The sequence below is a fragment of the Triticum dicoccoides genome, chromosome 6B (assembly GCF_002162155.2).
Source record: "Triticum dicoccoides isolate Atlit2015 ecotype Zavitan chromosome 6B, WEW_v2.0, whole genome shotgun sequence".
In the NCBI taxonomy this organism is placed as follows: Eukaryota; Viridiplantae; Streptophyta; class Magnoliopsida; order Poales; family Poaceae; genus Triticum; species Triticum dicoccoides.
The window spans coordinates 107,205,823-107,229,948 of NC_041391.1; the positions used below are offsets into that span (position 1 = coordinate 107,205,823).

General features: G+C 44.5%; 2 protein-coding genes across 5 annotated transcripts; one reads left to right on the forward strand and one right to left on the reverse strand.

The window, feature by feature from the left end:
- Positions 1 to 682: 682 nt before the first annotated feature.
- On the forward strand, positions 683 to 16,087 carry LOC119326446 (protein SENSITIVE TO UV 2-like). Of its 3 annotated transcripts, XM_037600090.1 has the most exons (24): positions 683 to 853; positions 1,556 to 1,706; positions 2,695 to 2,760; positions 2,870 to 2,953; positions 3,355 to 3,438; positions 3,552 to 3,605; positions 3,681 to 3,720; positions 3,798 to 3,855; positions 3,935 to 3,986; positions 4,077 to 4,113; positions 4,208 to 4,422; positions 5,103 to 5,180; positions 5,269 to 5,394; positions 7,007 to 7,045; positions 7,253 to 7,350; positions 7,531 to 7,645; positions 7,733 to 8,059; positions 8,742 to 8,810; positions 9,683 to 9,765; positions 11,795 to 12,067; positions 12,157 to 12,263; positions 13,143 to 13,294; positions 14,798 to 14,994; positions 15,511 to 16,087. In XM_037600090.1, exons 2-24 carry the CDS (start codon positions 1,653 to 1,655, stop codon positions 15,821 to 15,823), a joined length of 2,721 nt encoding a protein of 906 aa, XP_037455987.1. In that variant the 5' UTR covers positions 683 to 853; positions 1,556 to 1,652; the 3' UTR covers positions 15,824 to 16,087. The 3 variants fall into 3 exon arrangements, with proteins under 3 accessions (XP_037455987.1, XP_037455985.1, XP_037455986.1); XM_037600088.1 differs by lacking the exons at positions 683 to 853; positions 1,556 to 1,706; positions 2,695 to 2,760; ... (8 more) ...; positions 5,103 to 5,180; positions 5,269 to 5,394 and adding an exon at positions 6,182 to 6,923; XM_037600089.1 differs by lacking the exons at positions 683 to 853; positions 1,556 to 1,706; positions 2,695 to 2,760; ... (8 more) ...; positions 5,103 to 5,180; positions 5,269 to 5,394 and adding an exon at positions 6,182 to 6,923 and having other exon boundaries at positions 7,534 to 7,645.
- A 523-nt stretch (positions 16,088 to 16,610) lies between these two features.
- On the reverse strand, positions 16,611 to 18,779 carry LOC119323304. 2 transcript variants are annotated; one of them, XM_037596916.1, is made up of 7 exons: positions 18,676 to 18,779; positions 18,428 to 18,604; positions 18,136 to 18,281; positions 17,956 to 18,043; positions 17,663 to 17,880; positions 17,304 to 17,440; positions 16,611 to 17,221 (listed from the first exon to the last, which is right to left on the reverse strand). In XM_037596916.1, exons 2-7 carry the CDS (start codon positions 18,471 to 18,473, stop codon positions 16,873 to 16,875), a joined length of 984 nt encoding a protein of 327 aa, XP_037452813.1. In that variant the 5' UTR covers positions 18,474 to 18,604; positions 18,676 to 18,779; the 3' UTR covers positions 16,611 to 16,872. The 2 variants fall into 2 exon arrangements, with proteins under 2 accessions (XP_037452813.1, XP_037452814.1); XM_037596917.1 differs by having other exon boundaries at positions 18,428 to 18,594; positions 18,676 to 18,737.
- Between the last annotated feature and the right edge of the window lie 5,347 nt (positions 18,780 to 24,126).

The following is a 24,126-nucleotide window of genomic DNA, read 5'->3' on the forward strand; positions in this document are numbered from 1 at the left end:
CACCAGCGGTACAACAAAATGCGCCCAACCCTTCTACTCCAACGACACAATAGTATAATCCAAAACTTAAAACCCTGATTTCTTGAGAACCCGACCACCACATAACTTTCATATATCCACTGTCGCCGGAGTGATATCTTCGTAAATCCCACGTGCTTTGATCATAAGATTCGACAATCCATGACGCGGCAATCATACATCGTTTTTTCTTCGGTTTATTCCACGCTCTTCGGACCCTCGCACATTCCACAAGTCGCTCTTATAAAAATCTAAATTTATCTCCATCCTTCCGCATTATTAAGGATTCATCATAATTGGCATGACATGGCCTCACAATTCATCACAAAGAAATTATTAATTACTCCTAGTTGAGAGAGGGAGGGGATATGGGCAGGCCAGCATGGCGCCGGCGACGGTTGTTGCCGCCGCAGCATCCATCCAAGTGGGCCACTCCCGGCCTATCCATCCATCTACCTAGCCAGTTGCGCGCTTGCACACGCCGTACGCGCCGTGGACCCGGCCCACCAATCACCGCCCGCCTGGACCGCGGGCCCCGCGCGCCAGCGGCCCGTCCCCGCGTCCTCTCGCCCGCCGTCCGCCGTGAACCCGGTCCACGCAGTCGCCCCCCGCGGAGCTTCCATCTCTTCTTCCTCGATCCCTCCCTCCTTCCTAATCCCTCCTCCACCACCACCCCACCCCCCCTCCCCCCGCCGCCGCGCATTTGCTGGTTTCGGCGAGGGCCGCTCCTCTGCACGCGTGGGTGGCGGCGCCCTCGCCGGCGTCGCGTCGCGCCGGCCCCCGAATCTCCGGCGAGCCGCCCGCGCCCCAAGCCCGAGCCCGGTGAGGCCTACTGGTAATTTTTGAAGCACCCGCAAGGGTTACGCGGCGTATCACTCGCATTGGACGAGGGCCCCGCGGATTTCTGATCTCTGGGGTGGGGGTTTGAAGCCGTGGCGCCGGATGGACGCGGCTCCGGCCCTGCGCCCGAATCGGTTAGGGTTAGGTAGATAGGGTTCGGCGGTTCATCAGAAATTTTTAGCTGGCGTGGATTCCTGAGGTGGCGCTGCGTAATGCGTCTTGGAATTCCTCTTGAAGTTCAGTGCGATTTACTTTTTTAAATTCGTTCTAGTTTACTGCTCGATTGGACGCCAGGGGATCACCAGACGAGTGAAATCTTGCTTCCGTTGCGAAATTCTTAAACCTTCCGCTCCTACAGTATCATGATAAAACTTGCTCTTTACTTGCTGCTAGAATGGTTGATTTTGTAAGAGACCTGATCACACTAGCACTCAAGTGCTCACAAGCACCATTGATTCAAGTACAGAGTATCGATTACAGACTAATTGGTAGCTGGGTAAGGAAGAACAGAGGAAGGGGAACGAGATGAGAAGAGAGCCGAGCCGCCGGGGTGCCGGTTCCGTGATCCACTGGATACTCTCGACGTCGCCTCCTCCCAGACTCTTATCGCCTTTGTGGTTCCCGAACGGGCCAGGCCCAGCTGGCCCAAAACACGTGATGGTAGGAGGGCTCCTAACAGATTTCCTTTCTGCTGCAGCTCTAGGTCTTCCTGCCACCCAGAGTTTTCGATATACTGGTTTTGATATGGAGTGATTGGTGGAGCTGGTCGTCCGGAAGCTCTGCTGGTGAATCCGATGGGGAGCAATGATCCTAGCACGCCACCTAAGGCTTCGAAGCCACCAGAACAGGTGCCTGATTGCACAACGTCTTCATCTTTTCAAATGAATGGATTGTGTTGTGGTGCTTATTTTGGTTCTGACCATTCGCTCGAAAAGATAAAGTTGATTGGTTTTTTAGTGCTCCTTCCCGTGTGTGTTTCTGTGCATTTAGCTTGGATGTGTCGCAACTCGCAAGCACCTAATGGTACTTAGAATGATGATTATTAAAACGACAGTAACTTTGTTACGCCCAAATTAGAAGACACTTTGAATAAGTATTGTATGATATAAATTATAGCAGAAGTGCACATTTCCTTACTACTCAGATTATCATGGTTTGGCTGGCTCAAGACCGTTGATGCCCTGCAAATCTTGTTTTTGTAATTGAAGTGCGTAGATCTGTTCAAGCAGTGGCACTGATAGACCCCTTAACTTTTTACCTTTTTAGTAAATATCAAGGAACCCAATCTCTGGGGCAGTAACCACGCAATACCCCAACCTTTGGAAATTTTACCACACAAATTCTCTCTTTCATGGAACTAACACAAAAACTGACAGGCATGGCCGACATGGCAAGGAGATAGATGATTAATGGAGCTAAGGTTAGGGTTATAAAAAAATTGTAGTTTTGCAAGGGAATAAAATGGAATTGGTGCTGCAAATGGTACTGTTTAGTTTGATTAGTTCATTCTGGCAGGAATTTTGCGGTGGGTTTTGTGTTTAATGTCCTGTGTGGGAGCGCCAAAATTTGTGGTTACATTTCGGGGGTGTGCGACTAGTGCTCCAATTCTCGATCCCACAGCTTGTCAGTCTAATCGTCATTGTTTTGAACCAACATTTAACAGCATGGACTGCATTACTGAAAGATATTTTGGCTACTTCAGTTCTAGTTACTTTCTACTAATCCCATTTTGGAAGGAGATACCTGTTGGATCAAAATACAAATTCCCCGTTTCTGTTGTAATAAACATTTTCTTTCTACTAATCCCATTTTGGGTTCTTACTTTCCTATTCTCAGGAGCAACCTCCGGCTACTACCTCTGGCACTACAGCTCCAGTTTACCCTGAATGGCCCGGCTTTCAGGTTATTCTATGATTTTTCTACCAATGAAGATGGATGTTCTTTTATTTTACTAAATCAATTATGTTATTTACTGTTTTCATTGACTTTATTATCTTGTAAATCTTGGCAGGGCTACCCAGCGATGCCACCACATGGGTTTTTCCCCCCTCCTGTTGCTGCAGGCCAGGCTCATCCATACATGTGGGGAGCTCAGGTGCCCTCTATAGGAAACTTTGTCCCTTTTCCTCATAAATCCCTGTTCAGCTTAGAGCAAGACCAGCAAATTATGAATTTGTGCTGTTTGGAATCTTGGTCTCTATTATTAGGGACTGCTCATCTGATCCTATCTCAGTTGATGTCTGCCTCAGCTTGAATTTGGGATCTTTCCTGCTTTGTTGATAGACCATTTATAGTTCTTATTACATGTGTTTCTCTTCTCGATATTATTAAAAAGGTCTCTCCAATATTGTTTACTTAGCGATAAAGAATTCTGTAAGAGGAAGAAAGGGGGTGAAAGTTAGGCAGGTGGCGGTTTGCATTAACTGTAAAATCATGTTTATATGTAGGCATGTGCTTTTGTATGTAAACCTAAAAATATGGACCTGTTAATTGCAGCACATGGTGCCACCTTACGGGACACCACCACCCCCCTATATGATGTATCCACCAGGAACAGTATATGCCCATCCGACTGCTCCTGTATGAACTTTTGTACCTGACAAGTGTAATCTACAAAGCTATCTTCCTATTCGCACACCATATGTATCCAATTTTACTGACACGCTCGTACGAATCAATAACTACTTGTACAGGGTGTGCATCCATTTCATTATCATATGCAAACAAATGGAAATCTTGAACCTGCTGTAAGTAATAATCTCTTTGTTTCTTCTTTTTCTTCTGATTGTCACTAGTTCATGAAATTTTGACATGTCTTTCAGGGAGCTCAGGGAGCTGCACCAGGTGCTGCAGAAACGAATGGTAAGTCTTGTCCAAGATCAGTGTTAAGGTTATTTTAAGCTTGGGAACCAGGTTTAGATTTCTGTTCATAATTTCAGGGAAAAATGAGCCCGGCAAAACATCTGGTCCATCTGCCAATGGGGTTACGTCCAACAGGTTTTTGTTAGCAATGTGTGGTAATTACAAGTTTCTTTAGTTCCAAAACAACTAATTATAGGGTACCTTCAACCTGCAGTGAAAGCGGAAGTGATAGTGAAAGTGAAGGAAGTGATGCCAATTCTCAAAATGTGAGTTTGATATTACCTTGCACATCATATCTTTTATTTGGTTGAAGTTTCAGCTTTCTCTTGACTTGTGGACTAACTTTGTTGCAACAGGATTCACATTCAAAGGAGAATGATGTAAATGAAAATGGTAGGCACTTGAGGGCTTATTTATAGTTTTATGATAGATAAAGTGGATTTGCACATTTCTTTGCATAAGATGGAGGGTACATTCGGTGATGCAGGCAGTGCTCAGAATGGCGTATCTCATTCATCATCGCATGGAACATTTAATAAACCCATGCCGTTGGTTCCAGTACAATCAGGTGCAGTGATAGGAGTTGCTGGTCCTGCGACAAACTTGAACATAGGGATGGACTACTGGGGTGCAACTGGCTCTTCACCTGTTCCTGCAATGCGCGGCAAAGCACCGTCTGGTTCAGCTCGAGGAGAGCAATGGGTACAAGTCCTTGGCACATGCTCTGTCTCGCCTTACTTTCTGCACAAATGTTAGACTAAGATCTTAACCTTTGAAGACTGGCATGTCCTGCTATGTCACCAGAATGTTTCTCTCCGAGAGGGAGTCAGGGCTATTAGTGTGCTATGTAATCATTGCTGTCTGTGTAGTGCTTGACCATACATTTGCATTACTAGAGTCCACCGAACCAAAGTTGCTATGCAACCGTGCTGCTTATACTTTAGTTCTTAGTCATGCATTATATTGTTGCCACCCACTGAGCCACACCTTTTGACGACATTTTGTTTCGTTTCCGAACTGCATCTCAAATTTTCCTTAGATATTTGGAGATAGCTCTTGGTTGTTCAATGTGAAACCAGTTTGATGTATTCTGTTATTGTGCTCAGGTATAGTTCTTGACAAGGCATTTATACCAGAACATACCTACAGTCCACTGAACAAAACCTTCTGCTGGACCTTTTTTCCCCTTCATTTTCAAAATGAGATTGTAGAAAAGTCTAGTCAATCCTACCATGCGTGAATGATACCATGATTTGGAGTTAGGAAAGCAATAGCCGGTCCTACCATGCGTGGATGATACCATCCTTTGGAGTTTTCTTTTACCGTATTCAGCCATTTTCTCCATATAATAACTGTATTCTTGCCAATAAATAAATATTCAGGATGAAAGGGAGCTTAAGAAGCAGAAGAGGAAGCTGTCCAACCGGGAATCAGCACGCAGGTCCCGGCTGCGCAAGCAGGTATGATGTAAAACAGATGCCGTACTCACTGTACACTTGAAAGCGCCAGTTGCTTCTTAAAAAAAAAGCATTTCATTACTTGTTTCAGGCCGAGTGTGAAGAGCTGGGGCAGCGCGCTGAGGCTTTGAAGTCAGAGAACTCGTCCCTCAGGATCGAGCTCGACCGGATCAAAAAGGAGTACGAGGAGCTCCTTTCGAAGAACACATCTCTGAAGGTAGATAAACAAACCTCACATTGTCCCTGCCTCCCTGATCATGTGTTGTAATAATAATAAAACCTTGATAAAAAGATGAAGGGAGCTTGACTAAACGGTGGTGTTGGCACCTGCTGCAGGCGAAGCTAGGGGAGTCCGGTGGTGGCGGCGGCGACGCGGTCCCCGACATGAACGAACGAGGCGACACCAACGGCGGCAGCCACCAGAAGGAGCCCTGACTGACCGACCGACGGCGCATGCGGCCTCCACCACTCTACTTACATAGCTCGTGATGATTGATGATGATGATTCTTGTAACAAACAAACATGGCGACCCCGATCCGCCACACACTCACACAATGAGATGATTCTTCTTTTTTGTGCCTCTTATCGACCTGATGACAATGGTGATGCTGTTGCCGCCACCTGCAGACTCATGTGCTTGTTTCGTCCTACTGTGGAAAGAGAGATCATTGTGGTATCGTGCACTTGTCAGCTCTCACCGCCAAAACTCATTGCAAATTTCTACTCCTACTTGTTTTCTTTGTGTAGTATGTTCGAGCTCATATGGATACGGCGTGCGTCGTAGGGGGTGAGCGTATGTGCATGTGTATGAACGTCTGCATTTGTAACGTGGTTTGATTTGGAAAGAAGGTCCGTGGATTTCGTTGGGCGAATTTTTTCTGTTGAGATTGTGTTTTTCTCATGTTGTGTGTGGGAGACGTAGACGATATATAGCACAGGACCGAAAACCCCAGGAGGGCGCGTCTTCTTGTACCTCCTCGTCCCAAACCCCAGTGCCCAGCAGGCCAGGCCAGCGCCCCCCACCGCGCCGCCGCCAGGGGATGGACGGCGACGGCTTCGACGACGGTTGGTGGGAGGCGAACCAGCAGTACCTCGACAACATCTGCCGCGAAGCCGAGGAGAGCTCCGCCTCCCGCAACCCTAGCACCGCCACCCCCGCTCCCGCTCCCGCTCCCGACCCAGCCGCCACCACCACCCAGCACCACGCGCCGCCCTCCGCCGCCTCGTGCCCTCCTCCCTCCTCCGCCGCTCCCCTCTCCCGCGTCCCGGCCGCCTCGTACCCTCCTTCGTCCTTCGCCGCATCTGCCGCTCCACTCCCCCGCGTCCCCGCCTCGCCAAATGCATTCGCCGCACCCGCCTCCACCCTCTACCGGCCTCCCGCCGCGCCGCCCCATGCCGCCGCCATCTCCCCCTTCGCGCACCCCTCCCACATGCCCGCCTCCGCGCCCCTCCACTTCTCGCCCCCGAGGGAGCTCTCCCAGCGCGTCCCGGACGCCGGCTGCGGCGGCGGCTTCTCTCCTCCGCGGGAGTTCTCCCAGCGCCCCTCCTCCTCGGCGGCGGCCGAGGACACCGACTGCCAGATCACAGGGGCGGCGGGCCCCAACCGGCCCAGGGGTGCGCCGAGGGAGAGGGATGCCAGGCCGCCGAGCCAGGCCCATGGCGACCGCGTCAAGGCCGTGCCGCCCAGGGGGAGGCTCCCTAGGGCGGCCAAGGAGAAAGAGAGCAAGTCGGCCGAGGAGCTCAGGGTGAGATAGCCATACATACTGCTTTCATCACCGTGCCACCTTTTGTGATCTGACAATTCTTGTGATCACACTGGATGTTGCAGAGGGAGCTGGAGCGTACCTTGAAGCAGATGAATGACTTGGTGCGCATCCCACTGCCTGTCTATTGTTATTGGTTCATAATAGTAGCAGTACTAGTTTTACCATTCATCAATGCCCATGCTGTGTTGTAACTGATTCGAGCTTGGTGCGTTTTGACCCTACTCTGGGATGTGGACAGCTGCAAGTTCATGGCAGCTAGGCTAGTGTTGAATTTGACTCGCATATTTATTCGCAAATCAATCATGCAGAAAAACGAGCACATTGAGCTGAAGAAAGGCATGAAAGAGAAAGACCTTGAAATCGAGGCCAAAGAAGCAGAGATTCATAATCTTAAGAAGGCAAATGTGTAAGTACCATTCTCTTCAACTGATGCAACACACGTTTTCTGTGTGAACTTCTGTAAATATAACTGTACTTGGTTCACATGACATTCTGTAAATATAACGAACTGGCCTTGAACTAGTTGAAGAGATATTTTATACTAAGGAGATGGATATTAACATTAGATTTTTTTTTTTTGGTGTAGCAGAGATATTTCTAGTAAGGAGATGGATATTGATCAGCCTTGCCATACCCCTGCAAATGAGGCTTTGCATGCCAGGGGTTCCTGTTGGACATCCACAAAGAGAATATCTTTGGAGGTACTATGCCTAGCTTATTTGTATTGTTCTCTATATTATATTGTTGAAACAAATTTCATTAATGATCAGTTCTGCTGTCAATGGTAGGAAAGCGGCCACCCTGAATTAGAAAGGAACAAATCTAAGGACATTAAGACTAAAGGAGTCCAGACAGATCTTCCACTGAACAGTGGACATCTTGAGCGCAAGAAAGTATTAATGAATAACATCTCTAGCAATCTATGTGCAATCTGGGGCAGGCCAGCTAACAGTATGTTAGGGAGGAGTTTGATCTCGAAGATCCTTGCTTCTTGCTCAGAAGAAATGTTGACACTTTTCCAATCTGCGAGATTACCAGACAAGTGTGAAACCTCTACTGAAGCGAGCTCCTCCATGAATAATGCTGTTTCGGAAGTATATGATATTATTGTCAAGGTGATGGTCATGTAAACACAAAAACTTTTGATTCCTTTTTCTCTGTTACAGCTCGCACTAAGTATGCATTTCAAGATTGAAACTCTACTTTGCTTTTCAACTTTACTTTTCAATGCTAAAATCTGTTATACAATGCTTGCAATTTATTTGCCTTGCGATAGGACAGAGTGGTAAATGATTTGTTTCCATCCACCAGAATAATGCACCATTTAAATTGGAAACACCGCACTCACCCATTTTCTGTTTATGCAGTAGCTAGTGTTAGACACATGTATAGTTGTTTTATGTTAGCTGTGTAGCATCTTCGTTGTATAAGATTAAGGGATTTCCACCACACCGGTACGTGCATATGCCATATATACCATCCTATGGCCTCATAGGAATACAGGTTGCTATTTCTTCTAACAGCCAGAATGCTACTGTTAGCTTGTCTTCCTATATTGCCCTCTAATCCAGTTAGTTCCTCTGAAAAAAGGTAGTTTTGTATTGTTTTTGTTCACAGCCCAATGCAAAAAGAAGTGTGTTGTTCCCCATATACCTATCTTTACATTTTATTCCTCCATGCGTACACTGAATATAGTACTTAAGAGTCAAGACGAGTACGTGGTATATTCTGTAACGAAGGGAGTATTTTTTTAAAATAACATCTCATATCTCCAACCTATTTATTTTGTTTCTGCAGATGAATAGTGACACCATACCTATACGGACGCTTCTTGAAGCATTGCTAAATCTGTGTGTTGTTGGTAATGTGAGAACCAATTATCCTGCTTTATCTCCATAACAACACTTGCTTATTTAGTCATTTCATTGTTGTTTGTTTGACTATCTGTTGTGCTTCTTCACTGGCATAGGAAAAGAAATAGCTCTAAGCACTCCATATAAGCTAATACCAATACCCCCTCCGTCCCAAAGTGTCGCTAATTTAATACAAAGTTGAGTTGGGACGGAGGGAGTACTGGTTATTAACAATTTTTAACATAGTTGAGTTGGTCGTGAGATCTTATGGGTTTCACCTCTAGCCTACCCCAACTTGTTTGGGACTAAAGGCTTTTGATTAATTCGACTTGAATGATTGCAAAATGGTTTTCTCTGTGTTGTTTGTAATTCCTTTAGGGGAGGAAAATGGTTGATTTTCTGTAATTACCGATGAACACAGGGTTACCTTTGACCAATTTCCAGCCATGTTTTGGGTGTAAAATTCATAGCCAGCCAAGAACCAGTTCTAATTAACAAGGAATCATCATATTTTGCAAGCTTAAGATCTGAGCACTTGTATTCCTCTTCCCTTGCTTGTTGCTTAGTTGAATAATAAAAGGCTGACCAGTTGACATTATGTAGGCTCTGGAAAATGCTAGTGTTAATAGCTATATAGATTGCTTATCCAACTACGCATATGTAGGTAGAGTCTGTTCGATTGGATATACAGTTTCTACTGATTTGAAGAATGGTAACTATGACACATCATGATTGTTTTCTCTTCTGTAGTGCTTAGTCATTAAACCCTCTTAGCTTTTGCTATGTATGTCGAAGTGAGGCAATCTTTTTTTTTTAATTACGAGTTTTGGCCTTCAACTGGCCAGCTGGTTTATGCATGCATTTACCTGTTCCCTTTCTTTTCAGGCTGTTGTTGTCGGTAGAGCGCTGCGGATATTGCATAGCATCTTGCAGAACTTGCTCACTCATGGAACCAGGTCTAACCAAAGGTATGCCTTACTTCATTGAATACATTTCTTGTTGCCAGGATTCCCAGGATAGTTGTTATTGTCTGCATCTTTGGAAGGCTAAACAAATGTAGAAAGTAGTAATTAAGACAAGGGAAATGCAGAACAGCCATTTTTACCATATTCAGTATCAATGTTATCTTTCTCTAATGATCAAGTGGCCTTTGTTTTTGTGTGAGGGTCAAGGATGCCTTTTGGTTTGTCAAATGTTCAACCTAGATAATGTTAACCAGTAGCCATAGTAACACATTAACAACTATAGAAAGAAGGCATCAAAATGACACAAATGACAGCTGAACACCAAAAGAAAAGCCAAACCAGAAATGAAAATACTTAGGCCTACCTAAAGAAAACAGCAAAAATAAAGAAAAATATATCCAAGGAACAGAAGTACAGCTAGAGCTACAGCTATGGCCCAGACCTAAGAGACACCAGGGGGTATCGTAGCAGCGGTACCCTTCTCAGTATCTTTGCGCCTGCCAATTTCCATGGCCCTGCTTCCACCCAAATGGAGTCTACCTGCTCCTGGTAGCATGATACTTTGTCAAGCATGCAGGTATTGTGCAGTCTCCAGAGCCTTCAAATCATGAAGACGTTGAGTGGCCAAGTGCCTTCAGCTTGTCATCACCACCGCACTCTGCTGCACTCAGAACCACTCAAAAAACCGATCACCGCACCGGGTGGAGGGTCATGCCATGAAGTCCATGTCTGGCCAAAGCTAAATGCCAGACCTGCTGGATGAAAGGTGCATTCTGACAGCATGTGCAAAATTGTTTGTCCTTCCTGGTCGCAAAGTAGGCGTGTCTCAGGATGATCCAGCCCTCGTTTCACGAGGTAGTCCACCGTCCAACACGGGTTTTCCGCTGCTAAGGTTAATAACTTCTTCAATATAGGTATGATTGCTAGTAGTTATGCGAGTCCAAGTCCCGGAAAGACTACACTTTCTGCTCTTCTTCCACTGCTTCAGCCCCAACCTACTAGTTTTAAGGTTTTCTTTGGATGATATATGATGGGTCAATCATTTGCTTCATTAGTTCCTTTCTCTTGTGTGACTATCATGAGAAGAACTCCATTCCAAGAAGTCAAATGACAAGAAAAAGAAACGAGTTCAAGATACGTTGTTATCAGTATTGATGAAATGGCGAAAGTGTCATTCGGGACGAAGTGAAAATTTGCATTTCAAGGATGCCCAGCAGTGTCAGTTTCCAAGCTGGCAACTTGGCTGTGCTGACGAAAAGCTTCTAGTATGACAAGCTGGCCAAGTAGAGCCCTGACTCGGTCCATTGCAAAATAAATTGGTCGTCATCGTCAGGGTTGAGGCTAACACCATCAATGGCCTCCACCAGATGAAGGAATTCCATTTCCTTGCACATTCAGTCCTAGGTACCGTTGTTTTGAATGGAATCAGAAGAACAAACCATATACCACATGCCTCCCCAGTAGCTGAGCCACTAATGCTGTAGCAAAATATCTGCTGTATCTACCTTTCCATTGAAGACTGTGGACATCAGATTAGAAAAATCTAAAAAAAAAACATTATGTTGGGGAGGTGGCATTTTTCAAACATATAAAAATTCAAGAATGCACTCTAGGCCTCCAGCGCATTTTGGAACTATGAAAAAGAGAAACAAGTAATAACCAATAGTAAAAGGAACACTACCCAATGCTGACTTATTTTTTCTAGCTTTCAAACGCAAATCAGTTTGAACTTGAAAAGTTCCAGGTTTATATGACTTCACCTCACCTAAAGTGTCAAAAAAAAGCTCACCTACATATGGAATTTCTTAGGTTTTTTTTTTTCCTTCTAAAACTTGTACACATGGTTTCTGCAGAGTTTTCAGCGAAAGGGCTGTTTCCCTCCTATTTATAGATTCTACCAAGTCCAGTTTTTGAAAATAGGCAGTAATGCAGTAACAAGTGCGGATTGTATGATTACGTTACTTCACTTCTTTATAGTTGTAGGCTGTCATGCTTATGAACTTTAATACGACTTTCCTCAGTGTAACCTCAGGAACAATGTTTCTATTGAGACGTATGTTGACAATAACATGGAAATGGAGGGGAACAATCAAGAACACAGTTCTGCTTTGCTGAATATGCCTGACCCAGAGGAAGCTGGACTTCACATTGGAAATATGTTAATTCCTTCTACATTCTGGACTCCATTCTTCACTGGAGTGCTACAAATTGCGCTAAAATATTTGGAAGAGGGTATTCGTGTTGATGCATTATCCATAATGATTCTCATTGTAAGGACTAGTGATTCCAAAGGGGAGCGTGAAAAGTAAGCAAACATGTGAAGAATCTTTATTTTTCTTAAATTGGTTGAAATTACGTATGCTGACGCCTAATATATTCTGCTGCTACTTGCAGATTTGGATTTATTTCTATAATGGAAAGCTTGCATCAGTTGCTGCAGAAAGAGAATGCATTGCTCGTAAAGAAGCATTCGGTGCATCTACTTTTCTTGCTTTTGAACTGTAAGCTCTTGTGCTTAGATATTCTATCTTCCATATTTAAGAACATAATATGTTGCATATGGAGCACTATTCTTGCCAGTTGAATGCTCCACTGTGCCTTCTGCAGAATAGTTAGTCGCCTGACACCATATCCCTTGAATTTCTTAGCTATTTTAGGGGGAAATAATTACATAAATGCTTGGACAATCACAAACTTGCATTAAATGCTTGATAGAAGTGTTTTGGACCCTCGTCAATTTCCCGAACATTCTGCTACCTAACTGGCTTATTCCAAACACACATCGTGTACATGATTGCATGTGGCATCTCTCATAAATTAAGTTGGTTGTTGTATCTCTATTGCAACTTAGCATCATATAGTTCTTCCATTTTATTTGAAAAAAAACTGATGCAGTGCTCAAGTTTTAATGTAAATTGTATTTATCGATGGCCTAGTGTCACGTATAGCTTTTGCTCATGAAGAAACTTGCGTCGAGTCATATCGTGGTCTTCTGGAGGTATTTTGATGTGGACTTGTGCTGTCTTGGTTTTAAAAGCCTAAAACTGCATATTAAAAATGGAAGAACTGCTAATTGTTCGCAGGCAAGGATTCTTTTTAAACGTAAATATGGTGTTCGCAAGGATTCTATACAGTTCTCCAAGTTACAAATATTTTCTGCTAACTGTTCACTCTGTTAAAAAATCACGTGCTCCAAGAAGAAATGCTATTTTGGCCACATCCGTTCCTCTTGGTATACTAGATGTACTGGGGCACACAATCTTTTTGGTATTTGTTTTCTGATTCTTTTTAACAGGATGTAAACATTTTTTGTTGCTGTTATTTTGATTTCCCTGTGCCCAGTAACTGCAGGCTAATACCTGTTTCTGCCTTGCTGTTAGGCCCTGTGATGTTGAAGATGCTTTGCAGTGGAGGTAAAGATGGTTCTGAACTGATGGAAACTGTTGGATGTGAAAACGAACCACAACAAGCTATAAACTCAGTTCTTAAGGACTTGTCTGAATGTTTAACTTGTGAAGCAACGACTTCTCTGGTATGTTCCTTTGTTCTTTAGTGATTCAGTCAGGACTCTGCATAAACATATTTAGCTTTAACTTATTATCTGTAGCATTTATAGGTTGGAACCTTTGATTTAAGGGTGTGTTTTGTTTGAGGTCAAAGAGGGATGGATGGGGATCCGCCTTGTGAATGGTTTGAAACCCACACCTAATCCAAGCCATTCCACTCACAAAAGTCAAAGATCCAAATCAAACCAGTCTGCAGAACAATTTGCAGAATCCAACCCACATCAGAGATCAGACCATGGGAAACTTCCATCCAACCCACACCAAACCGTTCCAAACTTTTGGGTTGACCCCGATTCCTCAAACCGTACAAGCCCGTGGTTGTGAAGCTATCCAACCTGCAGGACGTCTTGGTATGGTCGTGCCGTATGGAACTGAAGTTTCTCAGCTCCATCCACCTCTTGGTGTGGCCATGGTTGCAGACGTCAAAAACCGGTGTGGTGTTCACATGGATTGCCAACTCTTGATTCGACCGTTTCTCATGTGATGCCGTGGCATGTCACGCCGCTCGAATCAATGGCGGAGAGTGAGAACTTGAAGCGGCGCCGGCGGGGTGCATGGAGGAGGACGATGCTAGCGGCATCACGTTATGACGGCAGCGGCGGCGGTGCATAGCGGCAGCCATGGAAACCCAATAGAAGTAGAGAGTCTGCGGCTGGTGGCTATTGGCCTGGAGCGGCTGTACTCATGTGGGTCGAACCCATGGCCTCTCTATTCGGACCCTGCCCGCACCACCCCAATCCAGACCACTTTTGTGCTACACCCGCACCGCCCCACCCATTTAGCGTTTTCTGTCCATCATAGCCCAACCAGAGTGAAACCAATCAGTAACCCGCACGGAAATACCCAAACGAGACTGCCCCATTCCCAGGTTGAGTTGGGGATATCCAAGTCTACATGGATGACAATATCCCATTTTTGTTCGGTTGGGTCAGGGGGATGAGCCAGTTTTTCGTTTGGTTAGAGGGACAAGAGTTGGATTGGATGAGCCTTTTTTTTGTTTGGTCAGACGGATGTGGATAAACATTGGGTTGTGACGACCATTGTGAAGATGTGGTGAGATTAGCCCGTGTTATAGAAACAATTCATATGTCTGAATGTACAGTAGTTCAAGCACTCGGATACAGTTCTTTTTATGAGGGGGCGGGACTTGAGACGGGGCAATGGGGGTACACCCTCACCTGCACTCAAGGGACCAATGCAAGCAAAGGGTGGTTGCCCTCATCCAGCAGAGAACCAAACAGTTGGCAGCACCCAAAAAGTGGATATCTCTGGCTCCCCTCAATCAAATGCACCCTAAAAAGAGGGTAACAGGTTCTTTCCCCTGCCATGCTAAAAAACATTGCTGCATGAGCATAATATGTCCTCCAAAGTTTTAAGTTTGATTGCAACAATAGGAGCTCACCATTGCTAAATAGCGTAGCATTTGTATTTCCAAATTTTATCAACTAAAGAGAGCTGATGTTTTTCAGGAGCTCAAGCTTTGTCGGCTAGTTGTGAATCTATTAGCGTACATAGCTTCTAGTGGCAAATTGGGATATGAAGTGCTTCTAGGTTCAGTGACTGCCCACGGTGCTAGTTTTCTTGAGTTGACCATGGAAGTCCTTGCTTCCAAGATGGAATGCAAAGTTGATTTTTCAACCGAGGTGCATGAGCTATTGAATGAAAGGTATTCTTCAAACTTCTCCATCCTGAACTGAGCATCCTTTTCCCAGTTTTTCGGATCTTAGCATGAATGTATGTGCTGTTTACTGGCAACTTTGAAGCTACTCCCTCTGTCCCATCATATCATTCGCCATATTGGATGTAATAACATCTTATATTTTGGGACGGAAGGAGTACCTTTTTGTTGATTCAGTATTTTTAAAATATTGTAAAATAGTTACACAAATAATAGATCAGGAGGCTAACTTATTGCCCTAAGATACATCACTAAGGAATAATTCATTGAAGTTTGTATGCATAGTTGTATTTCTTTGTTAGGGAGCTTGAGCCCACCTGAAGATTAGATGTATATTGCTTTGCCCAACTGTTCAAGCACATACAGTGTGGGCTGTATGACAAATCTGAATAGTTGTTGCAAGATAATAATCTGTAATTTTATCGTAGATAACATGCTTTTGTGTTCTTGAACAAGTGCTGTAAATATGAGAGTTTTCTGTGCTTCCCTATTTGCATAACGCAGGTATTTGCTGATGAGAGAAGTTCTGATCCTTCTAAACCGACTAGCCTCGCACGCCATGTTTTCAAAGCCAACCCTGGAGGTGCTGATGGGGAGCAAGCGGTGCGCGGGGTTGACAATCGACATCGCGAACCGGCTGCCCCAGAGGAGCAAGTACCCCTTGAGGAAGCTAAACCCTCAGATGGCGAATGATCTCGCCGATTTGGCCCAGAAGTTCCGTTCGCGGGTGTACGGTTTCCTGGAGGAGCAACAGCATTCAACAGCTGAGCGTTGCGATACAGGCGCCTTGGGCAAGCCTCCGAGAGTAACAAGATAGCTGGGTGTGGACAACACTGTAACATTTGAATCAGCTGGGCAAGCGTCCGAGTTCCAAGATTGGGTGTGGACAACACTGTAACATTGGAATCAGCTGGGTCATATATATCTCACTTAAGTTAGTAGAGATCTCTTGTTTTGCGCTAACGTCATAGGGTCTAGGCCTTCCTCTTTGGGTTGGCTGGTGTGATGTACAGAGGCAATGTAAGCCTGGCAAAACAAGGGATCTGCCGATTAGCAGAATTGTCCCACAGTAGCTTGCAAATATGTCTATATTGTGGGACGGAGTACATTTCCCTTACATATAAGTAACTACATTTTGATCACGTGAGAAAGACTTCCAATGACAAGATTCTCCTTAGACAAAGTAGCTTTCATCAGCCATTGCATCATATCATTATAGCTTTGAAAGAGGGGTAATTATTGAGTGAGTAAAATACAACAGCAAGAAAACATGACAAACCACTAAAATACAACGGCCAGATAAACTGAACTGCATTTGGTTAACATTTTGGTCTCAAAGACCAACTTTGAATTTCATCATGGAAAATTTAAGTTTGAATTTCAAAGCTTAAGTCAGTTATTCATCATAGTTCAAAGCGTAGGAAACTCAAATAGAGGAACTACAAACAGACACTAACAGATGCCATCACCATGATAAAAGACAACCATACTAACAAGTTAATGCCTCCCAGCAATACAGAGTGCAATGAAAATTGAAGACATCAAATTTGTATCAATGAATAAACATGTCAGCTATCCTGATTCTTCAGGGCCAGAAGGGAACATAGCTCAGTTCTTCCTGAAGATCATAATTGAAACAAACATAGGAGTCTTCAAGTTCTCTACATAGTCATGTGCTCACCCATTCAGTACAAGTCTCATGAATTCAGAGATTTCATAGTCATGTGCTCACCCATTCAGTACAAGTCTCATGAATTCAGAGATTTCAGTTACAGACAACTACAGTAGCAAGTCTCATGAATTCAGAGATTTCAGTTACAGACAACTACAGTAGCAAACACAACTAGAGTAGCAAACAGACAGCATTCACCTGAAGGTAGGTTCCCTCCTAGGCAGGTCCCCAACAAGCAATGCTGTGTTCAGTTTCATGTTTTGCGTGAAACTCCTCTCGTTTGGAGCTTCCTTGAAGCGAGATACCTTGATGACATTCCTATATAACCTATTAGCATTTACCTTTCCTATCCCATAGGCCAATAACGTGCCATCCTCACTCCTACGAGCACAGAACCGTTTCCAGGCATTCAAGAAATAATAAGAGAGCTTGCCCTTTTTCTTGACAGCCCCTACTAGCACAATAGCATGACATGGTATATCTTCAGGAGCTCTTACTTTCAGAGCCTGGAAGAAATCAGGGGGTTCGTACGAAGTACAGTACCTGAGAAGACAAAAATTGCTCCTATGAATAAACACTTGCATGGAAGTATAGAAGTCGAGTGTTCTGTAAGAACTACATTTACCTTAGGAAAGTCAGTTTGGTACCCTGAAGAATAGTTGCGTGCAGCGGAAAACCATTCGCCAATGCAGAAACAATGGCCTGCTGGTCATTCCTGCTTATGGTAGAGACATTGGATGCCCTATATATAGTTGATTTACGCTGCAAACAACAAAAGACACTGACCAACGTAAGAGGCATGTACAGCCAAATGTTAGCAGCACGATAGAAAATAATTAGTAATTTGAGCAACAATGACAGAAATTATGTAGTCAAAACAGTATTAGCAGTAGAAGAAAAGGTTCAAAGTACATAGCAGAAGAACAGTGAGGAGTGAACCAGTACAAGGAGGCAGTAAGAAAAAAATTCATGTAAAGAGCTTACATTATCCATAATTCCTAGCTCTTTAAGAGCCATTGCCATTAAGATGGTTTGATCCGTTCCACCGGTAGCTGGAACTCCTCCAAGCATAATTTTGTATTGATCAAATAAGTGGAACGGATTCAATGACCCGATTAATGTAGGGTCCTTAGCTAGCATCAAGTACTGAATTTTTTTTGTCATCTCCATGATTTTGGCAAAAGCAAATGCTTCGCACAGCTCTGCAAAAAATAATCTATTTAGTTCCCAGAAAGAAGACAGTATTTACTGACAAATTGGGGTTAGTAAATTAGTACCGCTATTGCCTTGATCCAATATATGTCCAAAAATCTTGTGAAGGTTGACGGTAATTCCACATAAGTTAAAATCGAAATCCAGTGGACACTACAAGTGAGACAGATGTTTTAGAGGATCAGAAAAATGAGAAATGACATATAAAATGTAACATCAAAATAAGCCATTCAATAACTCAAGACCTTTTCTTTACAGCACTTGCACTCTAGAGCAGGTACGTCAAAAAACGTGTGCTTCATGATTGGATTCCACCAACCATATCTCGTGCACCTAAATGGTCGTGCAACCACATCCTTTGCACTTCTTCTGCCTCTTTTACGTGGGATGACTGGTATTAAAGAAATGGTAGTATTAATACTTGTTTTCGACCCGCAATCTTTAAGCTCAAAATTAGAGAATGCCGCTACTAATGAAACAAGTAAAACCTAGGAGGCTGGAAGAAGAGGGGGTGATTAGGGAGGATATAAGATATACCTTGAGGGATTGCCAGCGGGGGACGCGGGGGATGCTGGGGACGCATCTCCAGCAAAGGGGACGCCGGCTCCGCAGCGCACTAAGTTGAGATCGGGCGTGGATGAACGCCGGCTCCGCAGCGCACCAAGTCGAGATCTGGCGTGGATGAACGCCGGCTACGCAGCGCACTGCTCAGATCTGAGGATAAAGCGATGAGTATGGCGAGGAAAAAGATTATACCACGTCGGAAGGAGCATAGCAACTTTAACCTTGAGGGGCGGAAGAGCAGTCGGCTGCTCCGACGATCGTATCGCACCAGCGGCGGCGGCGGCGGCGGCGGCTTCTTTTGATTGTGAGATCGGGGGCGACTGCGAATAAGTAAGTGGTAAACCCTAACGCACGCGCGTGGGTTGGGTTGGGCCATTCACGAGTGCTCGCCAAGGCCTAGGGCGTTATTATGGTTTTGTGAACCTTCTGCAAAAAGAGGACTGGTTTTGTGTGAAACGGGCCGGCCCATCCCAGCGTGCGAGAGCACTGGTTTTGTGAAACTTCTGCAAAGTTGCTGACTGGTTTTGGGAACTTTCTAGAAGGTTCCTAAACCCGTTTCGTTTCTTTTTCTGGTTTTTTGTTTTAGATTTTTTTATTTTTTATTTTTCCTTTTTTTAATTTTTGCTTTATTCTCGTTTCCTTTTTTTCCCATTTTCGCGTTGTTTTCCCATTTCTTCAAAAGTTTGAAATTCTGTATATATTGTAAAAAATGTTCATAAAATTGTAAAATGTTTGAGTTTCAAAAAGTGTACAGGAATCTAAAAATGTTGCTCTATTTCGTAATTTGTTCACAAATTTTAAAAATGTTCATATCTTCGTGAATTGGAAAAATGTTCAAGGTTGCAAATTTTGGTCTGAAATGCAATAAATGTTCCCTTTTAAAAAAGTGTTCATGGTTTAAATTTTTTTTAGATATTTCATGAAATGTTGAATTTTTCAAATTCTTGTTCACAAATTTGGAAAATGTTTGTAGTTGGAAAATTTGGTCTAAAATGCAAAAAATGTTTGTATTTAGAAAAGTGTTCAATAATTTCAAAAAATGTCCGAGGTTTCAAATTTTTGTTAGATATTTTTTGAAATGTTCATTTTCAATTTTTTGTTCACAAATTCAAAAAATGTCGTGGTCTGATTTTTTTCTTAGAATTTTGTGAAATGTTCCATTTTTCAAATTTTTGTTCAAAAATTTACAAAGTTTTGTAGTTTATAATTTGTTTGGAATTTCATATCTTCTTCACAAACTTCAAAAAATGATTCACATTTTTCAAAAACATTTTCTGCAATTTCAATTTTTTTTATCGCATATGCAATTTCAAAAAGTGTACGGACATTTTTCAAAATATACACTTTCAAAAAAATGTTTAGCCTTTTTTAAGATGTTCACTATAGTAACTAATTCCGGCTCGCTACAGTAGATTAGGTCGGTTGTACTGGCATTGTAAGTTTTTTTAGTGACGCAATGTTATGCTACCTAAAATGTTGGTCAACTGGAGTGGCTAGGAGCCCTTAGTCGCAAGCGTTTGGTGTAAGTTTGATTCCTAGCATCGCGCCCTAGTCCATTTTTTTTGTTTTCCTTTTTTCCTCCCGCGATACAGCTGGATGGGCCGGCCCAGCCAGGCTGCCTCCCTGTGCGTGGCCACGCCAATTTGACGCAAAGAGCGTCCAATAGAAGCTCTCGTGATGGTAGGCACTTCTAGAAATACTCACCCCTAAAAAACTCCTAAAGAACTCATATTTTACCTCTTTATTCATATTTTTTGACACGGGCCTTTGTTCTTTTTTTGAAAGGAGTAGCCCATCACTTAAGAAATATACTAGTGACTGGGGCGCCACCTAGTGGCGCCTCCTGAGACGTTATGGTGCGTCACTAATTAGGTCACTGTAGCTGTTAACACATCTGCATGACAATAATGGTTGGTGTCGTAGAGTTGTCACGTCATATGTCCTCGTGAAAGGACTTAGTTGTGGAGCCATCGCAACTAGGAAGCTTGAAGGGGTTAAATCGGGACAAAGGACACGAGAGGGTTTATACTAGTTCGGCCCCTTACGGTGAAGGTAAGGCCTACATCTAGTTGGGTTGGTATTGATGTTTCGATGACCAGGGAGCGAGATACGCTATGCCCGGCTCTCGATGAGTTGTTTCTTGCCCTAAGCCGCCGGCAGGTCTGTAACGCCCTCGATGCGGCTATAGCTCCCACGTGTCGAGGCACGACTTAGAGGCATAACCGCATTGAAAGCAATGTCGCAAGTCAGGCAATCATTACAACATCCCATGTAATATATATAATAAAAGGGGAAGATAACATAGTTGGCTTACACTCGCCACGTCACTTCAGAGTACATAAATAACATCCATCAAACAAACACTCATGGCCCGACTACGGCGCCAAAACAGAAAAGACCCCCAACATGCGACAAGGTCCTGAATCGATAACCCCAACTAGGCACCACTACTGATCATCTGGAAAAGACACGTAGTAACGCTGAGAGTCCTCGTCGAACTCCCACCTGAGCTCGTAATCGTCAACTGGAGCAGAATCACCTGGACCTGCATCTGGAGTGGTAGTATCTGTGAGCCACAGGGACTCAGCAATCTCACACCCACGCGATCAAGACTATTTAAGCTCATAGGAATGAATAAGGCAAATATATGTGGAGCTGCAGCAAGCGACTAGCATATGCGGTGGCTAACTTATACGCAAAAGAGAGCGAGAAGAGAAGGCGAAGCACGAGCGAGAAGCTAAAGGAACATCCTGCGCAAGCATAACTCCAACACCGTGTCCACTTCCCGGACTCCGCCGAGAAGGGGCCATCACGGTAACACACACGGTTGATTCATTTTAATTAAGTTTAATTCAAGTCATCTACAACCGGACATTAACAAATTCCCATCTGCCCATAACCGCGGGCACGGCTTTCGAAAGTTTCAATCCCTGCAGGGGGGGGGTCCCAACTTAGCCCATGACAAGCTCTCACGGTCAACGAAGGAATAGACCTCCACCCGAGCCACACCGATCAGACTCGGCAACCCGGTACAACAAGACAATTCGACAGGTTAAAACAAGACCAGCAACACCGCCCGAATGTGCCGACAAATCCCGATAGGAGCTGCACATATCTCTTTCTCAGGGCACACTCAGATGAGCGCTCCATACAACTAAAACCAAACCTCGGGTTTCCCCGAGGGGGCGCTGCACAGGACTCTAGTTTGGACCAACACTCAGAGGAGCACTGGCCCGGGGGGGTTAAAATAAGATGACCTTCGGGCTCCGGAAACCCAAGGGAAAAGAGGCTAGGTGGCAAATGGTAAAACCAATGTTGGGCATTGCTGGAAAAGCTTTAATCAAGACGAACTATCAAGGGGTTCCCATTATAACCCAACCGCGTAAGGGACGCAACAATCCGGGAACATAACACCGATATGACGGAAACTAGGGTGGCAAGAGTGGAACAAAACACTAGGCGAGAGGCCGAGCCTTCCACCCTTTACCAAGTATATAGATGCATTAAGATAACATAGCAATATAATGATATCCCAACAAGAATATAAATGTTCCAACAAGGAACGGCTCCAATCTTCACCTGCAACTAACAACGCTATAAGAAGGGCTGAGCAAAGCGGTAACATAGCCAATCAATGGTTTGCTAGGACAAAGGTGGGTTAGAAGGTCAACATGGCAATTGGGAGGCTGACAAGCAAAAGGTAGGCATCGTAGCAGTGGCAAAGCAAAAGAGCGAGCAAACTAGCATAGCAAAGATAGTAGTGATTTCGAGGGTATGATCATCTTGCCTGCACAGTTGTCAGAGTTGACTGGATCCTCACAAGCAAACTCAACGGGCTCCTCGGTAGCGAACTCGTCTCCCGGCTCTACCCAAAGACAAACAAGCAACAAGGACACAATCAACCACGGCAAGACCAAGCAATATGATGAAATGACGATATGCTATGCGGGATGCGATGCGGGATGCAAAATGCAAGATATGACAGTAAATGCATGAACCTGGCATCAACTTGGAAAACCAAGTGTACCACTGGATAGAGGGGATGAAATCGCTTGAAAACGATATAAAGATCATAGGAATCGGAGCTACGGTTTGGAAATGGCAAGCGTTTTAAGATATGACACCGGTCTGCGATTTACAGCAAGTAGGCATCTAAATGCAACTAAATGAACATGCTACAGCCACCAAACATGAAAACAAAATACATGGCAGCGAAGTACACAAGATGGTTGACAAAACACTAGCACTGAGCCATAGGCAAATTCATCCACTAAGAGGTTCAAACAAGCATGGCTAAAACGCAAATGCAAAAACAGATTTCAGACTTAGTGAAATCAACACTAGTCTGAAATTTCAGATCACGAAGCTCTCTTCGGAGCAGCAAAACAACATGATAGAAAACCTGAACATGACAAGTAAGAACATGGCATGGAGCTTCTCAACAAGCTTAATAAAACACCCAAAGTGACCTGGGGCCAAAAGGGGTCACAAAATACTCTACCGAGCTCACGAACATCGCTCGAACACAATCAGTTTTCAGACTTAGTGAAAACTGAGACATGCTGAAATTTAACTCACGAAGGCATGTAAACGAGCTCGATGCACTCACTACGGTGCAAGTCATGGCAAGTAAAGCATATAACCAGCAAGAAGGCACAAAGTGCTAGCTACACATGGCTAGAACGAAGGCATAACATGCATGGAACACTAACGGTAGCATCGGCGAAATCGCAAACAAGTTGACGATCTGCCCAGATTAACAACGAAGCAAAAGTCGAGCTCGATTGAGTCAACCTAGAGCACTCCACAAATGCCAACAAAGACATGGATGGATAGAGCATAACTTAGATATCAAAACTCCCTTACTGATCATCCTCAAAAGAGGCACGGATCACTAGGAAACAAGCTGGACATATAGCATCATGAACTAAAATATCCCAGACTTAGTGAAAATCACTAAGTCCCTGAAATCTGCGTTCTCAGGTACCCTACTTCGCAAGCTTGCACACGACAACACACACATCCTAAAAAATGCATGGGTGGCACCTCTGGAAAGAAGACAAAATGCTTCACAATGCATCCCAAAGGGGCACAGGCATATCGTGCACGGATTAAATATAGCAAAAATGACAAAAGTGCATGATGAATTAACGGTTCTGCAATTTAACTCACGAAGCCTCCTTCTAACAGCATTTTGGGTATCAAGATGACCTCAAATGCAAATGATGCAATGGAATGAAATGATGTACATGTCGAGGCGAAGATTTTGATATATCATACGCCTAAAACGGATCTACGGTTGCGGAGATACGAGCAGTCAAAGAATGCATAAAAATTAAGAGGGAGAGGGAAGAAAGTCAACCCTCAGTTTTAAATCTCAGATCTAGGGTTCGGGCACTGTAGCAGCCGGGCCGGGGCGCGCACGACGAGGTTCGTCGGCGCCGGTTCCGAGGTCGCCGGCGTAGGAGGAGGCGGTGGTCGGCGTCGAGGGGCGGCGAGGTGGCCGGCGGGGCCGGCCGCGGGCGAGGGCGCGCGCGACGGAGGCGCGGGCGCGCGGCGGGGCCCGGTGCGGTGGCGGCGACGGCGCCGGTCCGGGGAGGCGAACGGCGGCGAGGAGGCGAACGGCGGCGGGGAGGCGGCGCCGGTCACCGGCGTCGGGGAAGGAGGCGGCG

Coding starts and splice junctions, on each gene's coding strand:
- LOC119326446 (XM_037600090.1), top strand. CDS start 1,653: ATGGGGAGCAATGATCCTAGCACGCCACCTAAGGCTTCGAAGCCACCA. Junction 3,439..3,551: donor ATGCCCATCCGACTGCTCCT/GTATGAACTTTT, acceptor CTACTTGTACAG/GGTGTGCATCCATTTCATTA. Junction 4,423..5,102: donor CAGCTCGAGGAGAGCAATGG/GTACAAGTCCTT, acceptor ATAAATATTCAG/GATGAAAGGGAGCTTAAGAA.
- LOC119323304 (XM_037596916.1), bottom strand. CDS start 18,473: ATGCGTCCCCAGCATCCCCCGCGTCCCCCGCTGGCAATCCCTCAAG. Junction 18,282..18,427: donor CCCGCTGGCAATCCCTCAAG/GTATATCTTATA, acceptor CTTTAATACCAG/TCATCCCACGTAAAAGAGGC. Junction 17,881..17,955: donor ATTGGATCAAGGCAATAGCG/GTACTAATTTAC, acceptor TATTTTTTGCAG/AGCTGTGCGAAGCATTTGCT.